Source organism: Penaeus chinensis, chromosome 40 (assembly GCF_019202785.1).
Source record: "Penaeus chinensis breed Huanghai No. 1 chromosome 40, ASM1920278v2, whole genome shotgun sequence".
Classification (NCBI taxonomy): Eukaryota; Metazoa; Arthropoda; class Malacostraca; order Decapoda; family Penaeidae; genus Penaeus; species Penaeus chinensis.
In genome coordinates this window covers 25,878,192-25,898,191 of record NC_061858.1, presented here as the reverse complement: position 1 = coordinate 25,898,191, position 20,000 = coordinate 25,878,192, and the positions used below count along the sequence as shown (strand labels likewise).

The 20,000-nt window shown below is 33.8% G+C and overlaps 2 protein-coding genes across 3 annotated transcripts in view; one reads left to right on the top strand and one right to left on the bottom strand.

The window, feature by feature from the left end:
* LOC125047076 (KAT8 regulatory NSL complex subunit 1-like) overlaps window positions 1–3,908 on the top strand; it is an 87,356-nt gene extending 83,448 nt beyond the window's left edge. For both annotated transcript variants that reach the window (XM_047645172.1, XM_047645173.1), the window contains exons 9-12: window positions 1–73; window positions 478–959; window positions 1,195–1,338; window positions 1,482–3,908. The exon at window positions 1–73 is cut by the window's left edge and continues 81 nt beyond it. In XM_047645172.1, the coding sequence (XP_047501128.1) occupies window positions 1–73; window positions 478–959; window positions 1,195–1,338; window positions 1,482–1,628 (846 nt within the window). In that variant the 3' untranslated portion in view covers window positions 1,629–3,908. The remainder of the gene's footprint in view (window positions 74–477; window positions 960–1,194; window positions 1,339–1,481) is intronic.
* A 582-nt stretch (window positions 3,909–4,490) lies between these two features.
* The window catches only part of LOC125047077 (dnaJ homolog subfamily C member 16-like), a 23,895-nt gene continuing 8,385 nt past the window's right edge, over window positions 4,491–20,000 (bottom strand). Inside the window, 14 exon segments of the mRNA XM_047645174.1 lie at window positions 4,491–6,968; window positions 7,448–7,558; window positions 8,819–8,866; window positions 9,627–9,831; window positions 12,315–12,542; window positions 12,645–12,740; window positions 13,563–13,639; window positions 14,866–15,065; window positions 15,874–16,087; window positions 17,097–17,298; window positions 19,011–19,099; window positions 19,524–19,594; window positions 19,597–19,614; window positions 19,893–20,000. The exon segment at window positions 19,893–20,000 is cut by the window's right edge and continues 22 nt beyond it. Of these exon segments, the coding sequence (XP_047501130.1) occupies window positions 6,828–6,968; window positions 7,448–7,558; window positions 8,819–8,866; window positions 9,627–9,831; window positions 12,315–12,542; window positions 12,645–12,740; window positions 13,563–13,639; window positions 14,866–15,065; window positions 15,874–16,087; window positions 17,097–17,298; window positions 19,011–19,099; window positions 19,524–19,594; window positions 19,597–19,614; window positions 19,893–20,000 (1,808 nt within the window). The 3' untranslated portion in view covers window positions 4,491–6,827.

Here is a 20,000-nt window from a genome sequence, read left to right as displayed (position 1 = left end):
CATCTCCATATGCAAGTTACCTCCAGGTCCTCGAGGTCACGACGGACGGACTCCTCAGGAACTAATACACCAGGTGGGCCTTTAGTCCGTAGGGTTGTTTGGCTCAGTTACTGTCTCCTCCCACTTGCTTATCTTTTTTTCACCCCTTTGGTAATTTTTTTGTAATTTGGTACTGTCTCTGTTCAAAAAAAATTATTAGATATTGTTTTTGTATCATCTTTATTGTTATTATTATCAAGTATTATTTTACTTTTCTCCCCATGTATGACATTCCCTGTGTATCCCAAAGAATCCCAAAGAGTTTGATATGAAAAGCTATACAGTTGTAATAAATTTAATGATAAAGGAAGAACAGTTACAGGAAGGCAAGATAATTTCCTTGAACCCTTTCCCAGGATGATCCCGTTAAAAAGGGGATCATACATCTTATGAACTTGGTGATTGTTAACTTTTCGATATGTTGTTTCGCCCCGACAGACCATCCGTTGTCTCCAAGGCCACCTGATCCAGCAAGTGACACCATATCACCCCTAGCCACTCCTCCCACCACACCTCTAGCTCCTTCGGAAGACTCCAATCAATCTTCATCCCTCTCAGCAGTCCCAGCAGTCTCTAGTGCTTCAGCTTTCCCAACATCAAGTTTATCCATCACTTCTCCCATGTCTACATTATCCAATAGTACTACACAACTCTCTGGGTATTCTGGCAATTCGCAATCCCAGTCAGGCCAGCTTCTTGTCCACAACTCCCAGCTGGGAGGATGTATATACAACCCCTTAACTTCATCTACATCCCAAGCCACAACCACCTCACTAAGCACTGCGCCACTCACCACTTCCACGTCATCTTCCACTCCATCTTCACATCTGCCCGGTAGCCGTCGTAACCGCACCTTCAGCAGTGGAAGCCGATCTCGGGGATTCCTTGGCTTGGATGACAGTTTAACAGAAAGAATGGAGGTAAGTGCTTGAAGGAAGTGAAATCTTTGGTGTGTATATGTTTTTGCTTATGTCTTGTAAATTAGAAAATATATATATGAAAAGGTATTGAATGGATGTTTATATATAGATCTATTTATTTAAATATTTAGTTAAAATTTGATCTGAATGTTTGTAGATAAGGTTTTATAATGACATGGCTTTAAAGACCCTACCATCATAGAGACTAGTTTATAATATACCTTCATTTTTACAGGGTGTAGTTCCATATGAACAACGTGTCTTCCCATTGAACAATGCAGAATATATGATTATGGTGAGGGAGACAGATGACTGTGATATTGGCCCCCCCAGCCCTCCGTTAGACTCCTCCAGTCATGAACCCATCAATATGGAAGAGGTAAGTTTTCAGGTGTGTATGAATAATAATATAAACGACTATCTACTACATAAGAGATAAGACACTTTTCCCATCTGCAATTTGAGTACACTTTTGTAAAACCTATTTGATGCAACTAAGTTGTGTGCTTTTCTCTTATACAGAGTGGGCGTAGCTCTCCAATGAGTGAGGTTACTGATTCAGCACCAGAGGATGATGGTCAGTTTGATGATACTGCTGAACCTAAATGGACCATCTCCGGGTTGAAGGATGCTACTGGGCAATGTGTGCTGCAGATTCATCGCAACTGATGGTGGCATACTTGGAAATTCCAACTTCAAGAACTTAACAGGCATAAAAAATGCATGGGCAAAGCAGAGCTAGAAATAAGTCCAAAACCAAAGAAAAGGACAAGCAAAGTTTGTTGTTTAGAACTTACGTATTCTACTTACAATACTGCACATGAAGTGTACAGAAATATGAAATACTGAATCTTCATAAAGGAATGTATAGAAGAATGTTCATAAATGCATTTAATATGGCTATAGGAAGAACCTTTAAAAGCATTGAAAGCTTCTTTATATATGCAATACTACATGTTCTGGATTAAGTGATGCCTTGTATAAAGTGTGTGAAAAGTACAGTTGGGCATGCATCCTCAAGGGAAAAAATAAAGATCATATGTAGATGCACTGGTAAATTAAAATTAGAATAGATAATGATGAAATGTTTATATTAAATTTATCATTGTATTAGTCATTTGGATTTTTGTTTTTGAAGATTATAAACCAATCAGAATGATATGATGATAAAAAAAATGAAAAACAAAAAAAGTACATATGAAAAAAAACAAAAAAAGTTATGAGGAACTGCTAAATTAAACTTGAAAAATATATTAGGATTGAGATATCATTAGCAAGGTAAGGGGTATGAAGAATCACAAGGTTGTTTGCACGTGAGTTATGAGGATTCAGCAAGGCTCAGCAATCTGTGATTGTTCTTCACTTTTTTCTTTTTTCTATTTTTCTTTCTTTATTTTGTATAATTTTAACGAGCAAGTGCGTGTGCAAGGTTAGTTCTAGATAGGTTAGTCAAGACGATTAATGGCTGTAGTGTAGGTTGCTTGAATGAGCAGTTGAGATAGATAGTTTAAGATGTAGACCGGTGGTAGAAGCATAGAGAGAATGATTGAGAAAAGTTATTCTTTGGAAAGTGTTATATGCATTCAACCTAATTGAAGTTTTTGTTTAATGAGCATCAGAAGAAATTGTTGTTGCTTTGTATTAGGCATTGAAGGCTTATGTTGGTAAATTAAGACCTATATTGTGCCATCCAATCTGGATTATTTGAATGGAAATAATGTTACAGGCAGTTGTTTTCTGGTTATGAAAAGGGAATTACTTACGTTCTTTATTGTACTGAAAGTGTTATCTATTTTAGTATTTCATGGGTGTATCGTAAAACAGTTTCGAAAGTCTAGATTTATGGTACATGATTAATTTATTGTATGCACTGCCAAAGATCATCCTTAATTACCATTTATATACCCAGTGATTCTGAAAGTGGAAATTTTGTGGTAAGATGATCAGTATGTATAGGAGTGGAATATTCAAACATACCTGCTTGTAAGAATCAGGTAATTTGTCTTGTAGTAACTACGATAATCACAAATTATCCTGCTATCAGTAAACATTAAACCACATTGACAAGTTTGATGTAGAAGCTGGGATGTTAGAACTTAGACATCATGAAGGCTGGTGTATGCTTAGCTGCCCATTCTAATATATAACTGTATATTGATGCTTTGTCTTATAAAGGAGACACAAGTGTCAAATCTTGATCTGTATCCTTTGCTCATTAGTTTGCAACATGTAATAGAACGTCAGAATTAAAAACAAAAACAAAAAAAAAGAATTGTGTATTTGCATGAGGAAAATATGGCCTCAAGACTCGTCGGTCCTCTCTCGAATGTGCTGTGCTTTACCCCTCCAATGGTTACACAGCTAATTATACGCTTATGTAATCTGTGTCATGGACTCTCCCAATAGCTCATTGTAATCTTGTTTGTACTTTTTGTTTCCACTTTCATAGAAGAAATGACGTGTTCATCTTTACTATTATTGAATTGTTCCCTCTCCCTTGTTTTCCTTGATGTAGGTGGTCACTGTACCTATTTTTCTGTTTTTAGTCTAGAGGACTAATATGAGGTATTCTTACCAATTACGTTTTGCTTTGTTTAAAAATGGTTGCTCCCATGGGGCCTTGTAATAAAGTTATTGTAAAATAATGATAGTGATTGAATATTTGTACCTTTGTCGCCATTGCCCATCCAACCCAAACTACTTCTGTATTTAGTTCACTAAATTAGACCTGACCCTTACCCCATTTTTTAAGGAGAATATTTAGTTTTTCACTTATGGTCTGCATCATGTGGGGAGGATGGGTATAATGGTATCATTGTAAATAGTGTATAGGATCCAATTTGAACACAAGTATTGAGATTGTTCAATGATCAATTGGAAAATACTTGTTGCCTGATTGAGAAAGCACTGTCCTAAGTCATTGAAAAAAGAAAAAAATATATAAACTGTGTTGTGAGTTTTTGTATCCTTAAATAAAACTGTTTGTAAGGATTTAGAGTTTATTAATATTCAAAGGTCTGGCTGACAAAGTGACTAGACTATATGTCTTCATACAGGAATCCTGGAATCCTGTATATTATTTGATATATCTATCAAATGCATAATTTGAAGGGAAGACCTGATAAACATTAACTTAAGAGAAGTTTTCCCCTTCAAATTTAGTTGTAATCTAACTTCATTCAAACTAAAGCATGTAATTTTAAGAAGGTAAGTTTATAACAGTTCAGTTCTACACAGGGTATAAACATGCAAAAACATACAAGTACACATTCAGTATATAACTGAAATTTCTCCATAATTTTATCTTTATACATGACCATCTTCGTATTGATGGAATTTAACATTTTTGAGATATGGCAGAAATATAACAAAAAAAGAAAAAAAAAAATTTTTTTTTTTTGCTGACTACAATATTTATTCTATAGAGCAAGGCTAAATATGTATATACAGTTTTTATCACTGCAATTCTATCCTTTAGAAATTGAAACCATTGAGAATTTCATCTGATACTAAGAGCATTCAATAAACGAGGAAATGGGGCATTTTTATTTGCAGTTCACATAAATAATGATTCCTTTTCCCTGTCTGCCAATTTCTCACTCAAATCACACTTTCCTTACATACTATGCTTAGGCCCCATCCACACGAGAGAGAGTGGCTGTGTGGGCGCATACAGTTACAAAATTACAATCACAGATGAAGTCGTAAGTGAGAAACCATAGGCAATCCATTATTTTAGCTGTGCCTATTCTTGAGGTACTCTAACACTAAATCTTGCCCTCGACTGCCTAGTCTTGGTCCGACTCTTGACAAAAAATGAGTGTGCCCTCTAGCAGACATGTTTGAAGTGTCTTGGAATCCCTTAAATCTGGCAGCACTATGTTCCTAGATTTGAGCATGATGTGTGTCTGCTTGTAATATAATCAGTACTCATTCCCACCAACCATCCTATGTGGTAACAGTTTTACCCATGTTTGCACTACCCGTTGTGTGGACAGGGCCTTACTAATTTATTTATGGCACAAAATTACTCAAATGGAGAAGGAAATAGAACTTGATAAGGTTATTCATTAAGTGTTTTATGAACCAGGGCAATGCTAAATTAGTCTGCAAATATTATTTAATATACAACAAAATAGAAAAATAATAATGCCATGTAGATCTTGCATTTCATATGAAATAATGGAAGGATTAACTCCAGAGTCAATCTTAGATTCATTGCTACAACTACTCTCCACATTTCTTATTACATATGCACTTCATCCTGTGATATCTACAGTATATGTTTTTTATATCTGAATCTACAACTATGACTATAATGAGTAAGCAAAGCTGAAGTTGTTAAATTTGTGTGTGCTTACTGCCTCTTGGACATTTTTTTTTCCTGACATTTTTTAAAAATCTTTTTTCATAAAACCACACTCTTAGCCTGTGAATCACAATTACAAATACTTATTTCAAGAACATCATATATATAAAGGACAGTATTGTTCTTACATACATGTTACACCAAAAAAATAAAAATTGGATTGCAAACGTGTGAACATTGAGGTTTAGTGAGCAAATGGGGAAAAGATGAATGTGTGAGATAGAATGTGTAGTGCAAATTAGTCTGCTAAGAACAAAAAATAAAAATACTTGCATGCATATTTACATCTGCCTACTATTGAACAGTATGAGGAGGAACTGCTGAATATTTAGTTTTAAAACCATAAGCTATGTTCAGCTATCATCATACTACCCGGTTGTGAACAAAACATATGACTAGTACAACAAACTTCAGGTATGAGCATATAAGCAGTGCCTGTTTTTTTCAAAATATCGTAATACTGTACACTTAAACAAAGCTCAAACTCTGTGACCTCCAATAATAGAACAGTCAAATTTCTATGTAGAGTACTATAATATAAAAATGCTTATGTGAAGAGTACTCCACATAAAACTTAGTTGCTTCTACGACAAATGTGAATTATATTTTTAAAACTTTAGTAAAACTGTACTGTACATTGTACATCAATGCATGGACCTCTGAAAGCCCCTTTATGTGACCTTAAGTAAACAAAATTTATCATTACCCTGATGTGCATACAAGTAGTTCTAAACACATTTACCTTGTAATACTTTCTAATCATGTAAAACATACATCATCATACACCACAAATTAGCCTTTCTTCCTGTACATTGACAATGTAGTATTACCCAATGTAAGTAGTTTTTATTAAAGTTTAACTACATTTAATCAGTAATGCTTTGAAAATGTCCCCATCCTTATTTATGGTACTAAATACGAAAAAATAAATGTATGGGCATTACGACCTTTTGAGAATCTCAGTTCTGATTATCATTGTGTTCATGAGATGCTGTTTCAGGCAGATTTAGGCAGTGTGAGTAAGAAGGAATAACATCTTATTCCTCATGAAAATGTCTGGTGCCTTGACCTCATTTCTTAACACTAAATCTTCCATTAGAACAAGATATGCAGCTACATTATATCAGGGAATTATTGGGTATAATGCCAGTATGTATTTACTTGACACATACTGGAACATGCAACATTTTTTAAACAAGAAAACAAAAAATGTAATTCACAGATCCTAATACTAAAGATCATTAAGAGTTATCCAGATCTTTTAACAGAAGATTATTTCCACAGTCATGAAAGGAAATTAATACCTATATTCATTATCATTACATTTCTTTCACTGATAGAATGAAAACTTAAAGTAACCTTTCACGTTATAATATTTTGGTAACATCTCTCCTCTTAATTCTATAATAATGTTTATATTCTGGGATAGAGCTGGACTATAGCACAATATATGAATAGTGATTTACAACCCTAGAGTCAATCATACACAATATGCATATTTATTTGCCAGGCCAATCTGGCCAGTAATTGATGTGGTAACGATGAGTTGTTCCTTCAAAGAGGCGATCCAACCAGTTACTGAGATCTTCAAGAAGTTGGTCCTCAAAGAGTATATTACTGTAGTAATTGAGTAAAGGTTTCTGAAAAAAAGAATGCATAATATAGCATTGTGGGGCTAACACGAGCTGCTGTAAATTGTGAAAAAATTATACACCAATATGTCTTAAACAAAAAAAAATGATGCAGTGTAATAGAAAAGTAACCCACTCCTCACACATTTTCTGTACTGTGCTTGATTCATTGTCAAGTTTCAGCAATAAGAAAATACTTATTAGATTACTGTACATGGATTTCAGTTTAAAATCTGAACATGTAAATGTTTATCCACAATGAATAATATATAAAAAGTAAATGAGTTTAAGAGTTAATAAATTAATACTTTCTAAAAATATTGTGAAGCATAAGGAAAAATAATGGTTGCATATAAACAAATATAGCTAGGGTAATCACTGCACAACTATACCCAACCAATCAGACAAATCTTAACATTGGCAACTCTTGCTAACAATCGATTCCTTCTCACAAAAAAACAACACAAAGAAGATAACAAGAAACTTACATCTGATGCAACAGAATCCTTCCTAGCATCTCCTGCCTCCACATCAGAGTCCGACTCGGAATCATTGTCGCTGAAGCCCATGAAGTCGCCACTGATGCTCGAATGTCCATGCTGTGGATGGTAGTGCAATCATTGAGGAAAATCTAATGTTGATGACTTGAGACAGAGTCAAAGAAGAAGAGAGACATAAAGCAGAATATAAATGGGAGGGTTTAATGATCTGGACATGTAGAACAATGAAGGCAAACAAACTCATGAATATTAGTTTTTTGATTCAATGTACAAAAAAAAAAAAAGTATTTAAAATATTTTCATCATGAACCAATCATCTTGAGAACTATCATCCTGAGAAAGTGAAAGGTAAATCAAACTTAAAAAGAAAAGAAAAAGAAAAATGGGAAAACAAGGGGGAAAAAAAGGAAGCATAAACTAATAGACAGAACAATGGAAAAAAGTAATGAAATGAATTACAAAAAATAAACCGGATATTCACAGATGTTCATAAAATCGCAAGTACATGTATTCTTCCTGTGTCCTTTCCAAACACTTTCAAGACATCCCAGTAAACAAAAGAGAGAGGAAGTGAGGGAGAAACAGGAGCTGAAGAATTGAAATAGTACACTCAACCATATACTTAATATAATTACCAAATTAAAAATTATTAGCAACTAGAAAGTATGTTTCATGTCTGGTGTTTATGAAGAAACTTATATATATAATAATTCCCTGTTTCCTCCTAAGCCTTCCGTCCACTTATGTATCCATAACTTGAACAATTACTTATATATCTGTAAACCTGTGTGAAATGGGTAACACACATTATTCTGCTCACCATGAGCTTTTCTGTAACTTGCATGAGATAACCATGGTTTCATGTTTTTTCAAAATTTTCAGTACATGTGAGAGAGGAGTTTGTATTTTCTGAATATCACAGCACTGGAAGCATAAGTTCTCTCTATTTGTGATCTCAACAAATAGGAAAACTTTCAAATTACTAATTTTTTTTCACTTGTGGATTTGAATCTACAAGAGGGAAAGAGCATATTATCACATTAGTTTGAAGAGGCAACTTAGGACAATCTCAAACTAAATGTTTTACATAGGAACAATTGTAAGATAAGGGTATTTTTTTCTTCTCAACAATTACAACTTGAAAGATGGAGATCAATGTATTGGTCAGGAAACTGTGACTATAACTCCTGTATTCCCACATATTATTTGGTGGCTGTGTTACCATTAAATAAAGAATGTTTATACTAATATGGTCCATGCCAAACCATAGAAAAGTACTAACATCAACATCAACATTCCCAAGCTGAAAGAATGGTTAATGGTATTGAGATAATCCCAAAATGTTGCACTTGTACTTACTCTCCGTCGTAAGTTTTCAGTTTCCGGTGCTCCAGGACTTGGAGCAGTCTAAAATAAACAGAATGCATTAGATACATTTACAAACATTTCTACAGATAACATACAATACCCTTAATTCTAATGCTAGCCTTCACAAAAATAAAATCTTTTTATTTTCTACTACGAACTACAAAAAACACAACCGAGTCCAATGGTTGATGAAAAGACCAGTCCACTTGCACCTTCCTTTATGTAAATTCCTAAAGATCATAAAGCAAAAGACAAACACTGCTGTGGCTTACATGTTTTTCAGTAAAGAAATTAGTTGTATTATACTCTTGCCTGCAAATTGTAGAAATCTTTAATTTATATCTAGTTTAAAATAGGTATTATTCATGTCCAGAATGTTTATTTCTTAAAACAGAAGATGAAGCCAAAACATTTAATCTAATACCATGTAAACAGTATAATTCTGTTCTTTGATGTTGAATAATCTTTTGCACTGTGAATGCATGTGCACTAAAATTAATTTAAAGAAATTATAAATATATAGATAAACATATTAAAAAGACATGCAGTCTACCTAAGGTACCTTAACAATGTACTACTCTGATTAGTAGGTACAAGAAGTGCAAATATTTAGTGCTGTTGGCAGGCAGTGGAAATATTACACTTATAACAGTATGCTTCTTAGTGAATGATTCTACATAATTTAAGTTGTTCAGATGTTTATATTAAATATCAGTAAAATCATCTACAGCGGTTTATCTGCTATTCTTTGACTTTCAGTAAATGAAACCAAAAAAGTAAACACAATACTATATCTTACCCCAAATATGCTCTCTGGATGCTTAGCATGGTACAGACAGTAATATTTCCTGTGGCCATTGAGAGCAATCACAGTTCCAATGGTGTTTTTGGGATTAATGTTTAAATCCCTGGGTTCTGGAAGCCCTAAGACCAATATGCGTTTATACCACTCCATGGCTGATGCTCTCTCAATGTTCAGGAAGGCAAACATGAGGGTTTTGTTCCTGAAAGGAGAATAAGCAGTTAATATATTTAGTACTTCAATACACATCTATAGAATGTGCCTGAAAAAAGGTGTAATGCCATTACTGAATTAAAATCTGAATGCCAGCATAGTCATAAAAAAAATCCTGACACGCTCTGCTCATAAATATTCAACATTTTCTTCTAATCAATTTTGTTTGATAAATACAACTTTTTAAATACCTGTAATACTACATTCTAAGAGCCACCAACCTTTACAACATTCAAAGATTATTTGAAAAGGAATATATACGCACAAGTAAGGTATACTTATATTTATCTGTATTGTATGCAACAAAAAAATCTGGGCTATTATTCATGAAAGGTCATAGACCCCAAGAAAAAAAGAAACCCTTGTCTGTAATTTTGTCTACACATCCTAAATTAAATCTTTGACACTTGATTTTTCCCTAAAAGTGCAGGACAACTTTGGAGTTGTCTGACACGTGGATGGATAGTCTATAAACTGTCCATATGAGATCCAGACAACAATAATGCAAATGAGGCCAGTGGTGGTTAACTATGGTTGAGGGAGAATATTAATTTATAAATACTGTTTTTAGAATAGTTTTAACATATCTGATTATATCAATGGGTCAAACTGAAGAGGAGCACTACTAAACCAAACCTAATCATGCAGTTGTCAACAAATTACATGTCAAAGTGCAAGTGAAAAATATCTGAAGATATAAAACTTGTGATAATTTTTTCACTGAATGGTAGGCTGCAAGACACTCTATTCCAATTTTCTGCATGCTGAAGGTGAAGTTCACATTAGTAAACTTGGTGGACCCGTTTGATTTACTCTCAAATGTTAATTGAGCTGAGTCTCCCAGTTTCACTGCAGTGCTTTATTTGAGAAATAGAAATGGTCCCACTTGCTAATATGGTGACATGTAGAAGATAGTACATTTACATACAAAAGATATCAAATGTATAACATTCTAGTTATAATATGTCAGATTCACTATATATTAATTTATCTTGCTATCACTTTGAATCATCATGAAAGGGTGCTTGACAATGTAAATGTTAATTCTAGTTAAGTGTTAACACTAAAATATGGCTTAAACTGAGACACTTCTTAAATCCTAGGATCTTTTAGGACTGCCAGCCCTGAGCTCAATAAATTATGGTACATTTCCAAAACTTAACAGAGCAAATTATCTAATCTATTAACCCACTGCATCTGGGTGCTTTGCATTAGGCTTACTTGAGTGGCGAGTCTCCCAAGCCTGGGAGAGTTGGGCCTGGTACACATGAACACCCATTTGTGGTATCTTGACTCCTTGACTGTATAAGCATTTTTTTTTTGTCCTTTTCCAAGGTCTATATTTGTAATTTGATATGTTGTATCAAGATGGTAATCAACTGTTTTCCTTGCACATGCTACATACCATTTAACTAAGTAGTTTATGACTCTGTGCAATAACAATAACAATAGATAACATTGTTATATATGCCATTTTTTAATGTTTTTATATTCAATTATTTGTAATATTCAATTATCTGTAACACACCCAGTGCTGCCAGTCACAGTGGGCAAGAATAGGATCCTCCCTGGAGCTGGCACTCTTCATGGATGATTTAGTCCCCCTGCAGCAGCCACAACCCACAACCTGCATAACTCATGCACTGCATACTTCCATTAGCCTCATCCTCAGTGGTCACTTCAGGTATAATCTCACGACTCATTGCTGAGTCCTGACTGGTTGACACCAGACACCTCACGGTTCTCTGAATGAATACTTAACCCCTTGGTGACGGGTGAAGAAAACTAAAAAAACTCTACGCTCTGGCGATCAATGGCAATGCGCCGACTTTGAGCGCAGGTGTTCGGTACATCAAGTTGAATCACCACCTTGTAGCGCTTTGGCATACAGCTACACGCCACATTTTGAGCAGTTTGTTTTGACGCCTATAGGCGTGACCCGTCGGGAAGGGGTTAAGCAGGCTCCCCTCGTTCCCAAATTTTGCCACACTAAGGTCCACAATCTGGCAATTTCAGCGATCATTCTCCAGACACACTTCAAACAACCAGCAGCAACACAGGACAGACCTTTCCTTTGCTCACCAGGGAGCCTACCTGACTCCCTTTTAGAACTCCACTTCACCACACAATCACTCTATAAAAAGATAAACCATACATGTAGTAGAACCACCCATCTACTACACACCCTCATTTACTGGTGGAAATAATATAAGAACCCAGTGAGTGATCTTCCTACAGGAAATTTATGCACTCATGGTGAGTCATTCCCGTCACTGCAGCCTTCATCTAAATTTCTCATGATGGCATATTCCCATCACCCTGATCCTCAATCAAATTTTTCCTATAAGGTGGATTCAGTAACTTGCATTCATGTGTAGAAAGAAAAGAAATAGAAAGAGAAAAAGAAAAAAACATCCTCTACCAGCCTTTGAGGTGTAAACATAATATGATCAGTAAAGAGGTGGCACTTACTTCCTGTACGGCCAACAGGCTTTGTGGAATTTTGGCATCAGTTTGGGCTTAGTCTTTGGGTCACACAGGACCACAATGGTTCTACAGCCTGGCTTCAACAAGCGAATAAGACCATTGTAAGTTTCCCCGCGCAGTTCATGGATACGCAGCTGAGGTATAGGCGTGATTTTACCATTCTGATCCACAAAGGTAGTCTGTGAGCCAGAAATTCTCTCCTCCTCCAGTTTCCTGCACAAAAGAATTAAAGTATTGCATATGCAGAAAAAAAATCATCATCTTCCAAATATACATTTTTAGACAGAAACAAGGCAGAACATCGCACATACTCACACCAAGTATGACATTACATATCCTCCTGCCACTATAAATAGTACAGTAAAGAAGATTGACACAGCTGGTACAATATCGTCTTGTGTTATGTTATCTCTGAAAAGAAAAAGAAAAAAGACCCACACTTTATAAACCAGATTCATTTGGATAAGAAACAAAAGTATTTTCAAAACTAAAAATTCACAGATAGATGAATAAATAACTTTTGCTCGGCATCAATAAAATTTACTTCAAATCTATGCTAAATTTGAATCTGCATGCTAAGAACTATAGCCTGTGAAATTGTTATCAAAAGTTTCTGATCTGACCAAAGCTGACTTATCTAATTAAAAGTTTGTGATATTGTTAAATTTTTGCTTTGCTTACTAGCATGCTTATAATGAAAGTTGAGATTGTGAAATTTTACAAAGCAAAAACAATTATTAGTTAATAGAGTACTCACACGATTGCTCTGACACAATATGTGATATCTAAGAGAAATTACAGGTAAACTAGAATATGCACAAAGGGGTGAGTCTAAAGCAACATAAAGCAGATATCTTTGTGAAAAAATGACACATTAAATGTATTGTAAAATATATTTTGGGGCATGAAAATTAAACAAAATGTCATAAGCACAGACATATGGAAGCCATACTATAGCTCTGTATTAGCAAGCAAAGGTGAAATTGGCACTGATAATTAGAAAAAACACAAATCTTATGATCAGTAAAATGGACCAAATTAAATGCTTTCCAAATGATAAAGAAAACTGGCTTCTTGTGATCACACATTTTTAGAAAACTCTTCTCTTAAAACATGACATTCATTACTATCCCAACTTTTCTCTCCCCTCAAATACAACTCATCATAAAGATTTAAATCTACATCAAAGAATAATCAAATTTTCAAAGTAGCAATAATAACTTTCAGTCTTACCTCAAATAATCTTGGACTGAAACTAGTTTATTTATGATTCGCCAAACAATGCCCTGTGCATGTTCATCAAACAATTCCTGAAATACAGAGCAATGCCTTGAAGGGAAAGAATTTCGAAGATTTATGTACCTTATTTAGTAAAAAAAAACATTATGTTTTCCCTTTCATCTTTGTTTTATGAGAGCAAATTTTCAATTAGTGTCCAGCATGCTTTAGTATGAAAATAATTATGTCACTGGGTCACGACATAAAAAACAAAATTCAAATGTCATTCTCGTATTTAACAAAACTATCTTCCAAACAAAGAGAAAGAGAAAAAATATTTACTTCCAATTCTGAAATCTATTTCATGGATAAAAGTCTGTAATTATCATTTTTTTGTTTAAATCTGTCAAGAGAAGAAAAATATCTCAATAATAGTAATCATACTCTCATTAGAGATACAAATTCTATAAAACCTGGACTTAAAGAAGTAGAATCCCGAGTGAGTTTCTTGATTACCATGAATCCCAAACTCCTTTTAAATAATAAAATTTAATCGAGGACCAATCACCTTCTAAATAAAGCTGCTGGGTTAGTTTCAGAACACATTCAGTGTAAAAAAAAAGCTAAGCAAACAATGTCAAATATTGCACATCAATATTACATATTACCTTCAATCCTCAGGTTAAAAAGCTAAGAAAAAATACTACACTACTAAAACTGAAGTCATAAATATTTGGCTCATGGCATTTCCATGATAGTGTTAACTAAAGCATAATGTATTCCATTAGTCTGTCTATAATATTACATGCAAGTATATCACATTTTACAAAAATGTAAAATATGCACATATTAATGCATAATAACATACCAATTACTATGAGCAATTGTAATGTCATTGATATTAGATATAGACAGAATGAGACACAAACAGACACTGATAAATGCATAGATACAAATAGATAAACATTTCATTTTCTATTCTCTCCTTCGATCTCTTCTTCCTTAATTATGACTTGATATTTGCAAATTCAATATGATAAATAAAAATAAAAAATTTAAAATGCAATTATTGGAATCTCATAACCTAAAAACATACTTGTACTGCCTCTCAATTAATATAACATAAGAGTTACATCTAAATACCCTGATATAACTTGCATTCTGAAAATGTAATCACATATTAACCTAGCCAAGGCCTTCAAATTCTGAATGACAGACCACACTTAAGATGCTTAAAACAGACACACATACACAGACATACACAAACAAATGTGGGTTTCATTCCCCAAGAAATCTGTAATCAATTGGCACTTCTTACCTGCACAACAGTTTCATAGGTCATTGGTTGGTTGGAATGGAGTAATCTTTGCACTGTTTCTTTCAATACTTCCCTTGATGTGTTATGCTTCTCTGGCTCCACCTCCCAGCCCCCTTCGAGCCACTCATATTTCAGGTGATTCTGGTCCTTCCTCCACAGAATGACAATGTGGTGATTCGTTTCAACGGGTGAACCTGAGCCTGATCATAATCCAAGCAATTAAAAGATGAATTAGTGGATGTAAGTTCTCTTGGTAGTCAATAAAAGCATCATTGGTGACTCAACCATCTCCTACATCTTTAAGAATCTCAAATTGTTAACCTTTACTTGATAAAAACTTAACTGGTCAGTTAAAGAATGATGCTTTTGCTCTTACAATATCTAAACCTCCCTAATTTGAATATCCCCCAGCCACAAGAGAGTAATTTCCATTTAGTCGCATGGAGTCTTGGATTCCTAGAGTAGCAAAAACAAACAAAAGCAATTAGGCAAAGAGCTTTCACATAATGACCACAAGTAAAAAGGAGCTGTAAACCCACCAGACTCATTTATTTCCAACAAGGCAAATATGCACATGAAAGGTTGATAACTGATTTAATGTAGAATGTTTGAATGACACTGTTGTATTTAAAATAACCACCACTAACCTGTCAACTGTCAAATGATCTGTCATATATACATATACATATATACATATGTATATTTACACACACACACACACACACACACACACACACACACACACACACACACACACACACACACACACACACACACACACACACACACACACACACACACACACACACACGTACGTGCGTGCGTGCGTGCGTGCTTGCTTGTGCTGTGTGTGTGTGCGCACACGCGCAAGCACACACATATTTATATGTTTATACACACCCACACACACACAAAGATTTATTCAACACTGAGGTAATACAAATCATTTAAAATTGACATCTCTTTCCAGTAACCTGAATGAAAATACATAAAAAACTGGACTGTTACCTGCTGTAAGAGCATTCATGAATTCCACCTGCTTTTCTCTAAAGATGTAAGTGTAACGAACGCGGTCCCTCTCTCTGGCCTGGTCACCAGAGGCATATTCACGCAGCGCTGCTCTACTGGGGTCATGAGCTGGGTCATCCTGGGTCACTAGAACCACACACAAACGACGGCGAGATCGCACATTTTCCACAGGGCAGAGTGCATCAAAGACAGACTGAAAGGATCATCATATTTGCAAATTAAACATTAACAATCTGTTTTTCTCTCTTTCAATACAGTGGCTTTCACAGATTTTGTGAAAATACTGTTCAAACTTAAAAGAAATTTAATGGCAAATTCTTACTTAAGAAAATTAGATGATGATATATGAGAAAGAAGAGGGTAAACAAAATCAATACTAGAAGAATTATCTCTATATATGGGCAATGAAAATAATATAGCAAATTAGTAAAATTTTCCAAAGTTATATATTACTATATTCTTTTCCAATTGGCGTTTTTTTTCCAACCCGAAGACCTCATAAAAGTATTACTACTGTATGAAGCAATTTTATAAACATATACTCAGAAAATTTAAAAAATACTAACATTTAATAGAACAAAATGAGACACAGAAAATCACTAGAGATGCTAGATGCCACTGTTGTTCCTATTATTCCAATAGTCTCCACTCAGTTAATTGAAAAGAATCATGAAAAATCAAACGAACAATGTTTTCAACAACAAAACAAAGGGGATAACTGATGCACACGGAGGTAGAGGGACAAAATAATTAGAAATACACATAGTGGTGGCCTTTAGGTATTAAACTCAGTGAGGGTGTTTCCAAGGGATAGGATGATTTTTAATGCGCTTCACTCAAATTTCATAATTTTTTTTCCATTGTTTTGTTTTTTTTATCTAAAAAAACACTAGTGTCCAATATATTCCTCTTCTTTTGGAAGGATATGAATATTATTACCTTTCTTTACCCTATTCTTTGTTTATCTACACCTACTATCCTTGTTCTTATCTAAAATACATAATATTTATTTTAAAAATTGACAGAATGAAAGAGAAAAACAATCAATATACTTCAGTAAAAAAAAAATGTATAATAATAATCAAATAGAATATATAAATACAGAAAGAATAGACATAAATAAGGCAAATGCATAACAGAACCAAATCATCTATTACATAAATCAACAGCCTTCGGACTCAAACAATCTGCAAGTCACACACCTGGGAAGAGAGACGAGGCAGGACCAGGAATTTGTTCCCTTCAATAATGTCCTTCATCGTAGGATATGGAAGGTCAGTCATGGCAGCAGAAGCAACAGGAGCGTGCATGTCCTCATGGAATACCAAAAGTGTATCCACTTTGTTGGATACGCTGAAACGCGTGCGAATGCTGTCTGTGTCCGCACGGTCCATCTGTACATACCTGCAATTTTTTTTTTATTATTAGCTCTTTCATTGCTGACTGTTTAAGCTACTTTGTTGTAGAACTGTTTGTTGCTTTACTTTTAGCACTATTCAGAAACAAGTATATCCTGTACATTTTAATCTTAAACCATTACATATATACAAGCTTCCTAACCCAATGTCATCACTATATTGCCTACAGCTTATACTCGTTAAAGGATAAATGCTTCCATGTAATTTATAAAAGTAAATATGTATCACAAAAGAAATTAAAACAAAAATAAAAATATAACCATCTGTCTGTTGCCTATATTGGCCTTTCCATTTGCATATAATTTACCGATTCCTGTGTTGATGTGATAGTTCTCAAAAACAAAGTAAACATTATCCATACAAGTTAATTTGTTTCCTTTGTTCAGTCATGAAGTATCTAGTGTAACATATATAATCAAGCTAAATTTAGACATAATTGGGCACCTTCAAAATTTTTGAAAAATTGAGCTGATATTCTACTGCCAAGACAAAAAAGGGTGAGAAAACATGATATGATACTTTCCTGCCAACAGGTTGACACTCTCACAACTATACATATTTAAAATAATTATTAAAAAATTATAAATTACTATACAGTGACAAGTGATATTACTGTCCACCATTATTTTCCCCTTCCTTTTCCATAATATTGATAACAATTTAGGCTAAGTTAGGACATGAAAGTAGCACCTGATAGCAACTGGTGTTTTATAAAAATTACATGAAATATAATCATATATATTAACAACTGCTTCATAACTGAACAAAGAGCTAATCATTTTATAAGAAACCTTTGGTTTTGTTTTTTGGACAAACATTTAGGTCAAATGGTAATCAAGATGTAAATATTACTGAAATGGAAAATTAACTGTAGGCAAAAGACAATCATATCATATATTTACACATTTCCGTATTTATCCTATTTACCCATTTTCATTAGTATTATAAATATTCTAGAACACTTATCCTTCAGAAAGTCAGTCTTTTTATATGCTTTCTTGTGCATTTCCTTTCAAATATTAAAATATGAGAGACAGAATTTCCTTATACCTTCTTTTAACATTATTTATTTATCAAATAGATTTATAACATTATATTTGAACACTTTACATTGTTACCAGATAAAATCCCAGCTTGGTAATTTTATGATGGCCACAAACTTATTCAAGCCAGCTCTACATATAGGCGGCACCACAAGTATTTAGTCACCAATGAGCTAATTACTAATACTACCAATCTCACCTATTTACCCTTTTCCTTGATTTATGGATATTTTTTCTTATGATCCTACTACTCTTAGTAATATCAATAACATTATAATACCAATAACAGTATTGATATTGATAGCATTGTTATTGTTATTATCATTATCATTATCATTATCATTATTATTATCATTATTATTATCATCACTATTACCATTATTATTAAAAAAGGAAGAAAGAAAGAAAAAAAAGAAATCCTCAAAACTCAAGGAAAGGTGAAATTAAGTGAGGTCACAAAGTCTACTAACTGACCCCTTCGTCTCTAAGCACTTGTGGAGCCACCTGTGTAGACATAATTCATAAAACAATACTACAGAAAACACAAACATTTCCTTGCATTATCAGGTTAAGGAACAAAATATATATCATCTTCTTGTCTACTGTTACATAAAGTATCTGAATTCTATACTCGAGTAATTCTTCTCTCACTTACCCAATAACTGCGCGCTCCCTAAACTCCCATCCGACTGTTAGGTACCGTAGTCTGATGATGTCTAAACGGCCAAATATCAGCACTCGGACCTAAAATATTATTAACAGAAAATGAGGAAAAAAAAAAAGTTTAAAAAGTCCTTCAAATATGATCTGAAATTCATACAATGCAATATGGTGATGAAATTTTTTTTATTTCCAGCAGTTCTTCAAATGAAAGGCTTTTTGTACAAATATTCAAGAACTGCACATTAAAAATTTATTTTTAATGTTGTATTCTTCTCAAACACAACCTGCAGTATGCTCAAATACAATTTTACTAGATGCTAGCAAAGTATCCATCTTTAAGATCAATTTGTTATATCTAAAATATCTTGGCTTGAAATCATTCATTCTTTAAGAAATCATTTAACTCTTAACATATATATATAAAAAAAAACACTGTTTAACTGTTCCCAAGCTGGAAAAAGGTGAAGGACAAGAGGTACAGAGGAAAGAAGCCACGCATACTAACCTTATTATCCATCCATCCATTCAGGAATGTTTCAAGATTTTCTTCTGTTATCCGCTGCACTAACTTATGGGGAATTTGCTTCGTATAAAATCTGAAGTAAGAAAACAAGCAATATCAAGTTAATTAGTATCATTTAGAAATGGCATAAAAGGCATCATATTTAAAAATGATAAAGATAATTGGAACTTAATCAGCTGCAGTAATGATAATATTCTCATAATGACCCAAACAAAACTGAAAAAAAATAAAAATCAAAGCATTAACAGTAAACTTAACATTTAAAAAATATATATATACGTATATATAGTACTACAGATACTTTTAAAAACATAACTCTTTAATATTTTGTAAATTCTCTTCACAACTGACCTAAGGATGATACCATACTAAGTGATGGTTCTGTATAATGGTAGGGGTGACCATCAAGAAGCATAACGAGGTATGGCACAGTTTTAACACCTATTTTTCTGGCCAGTT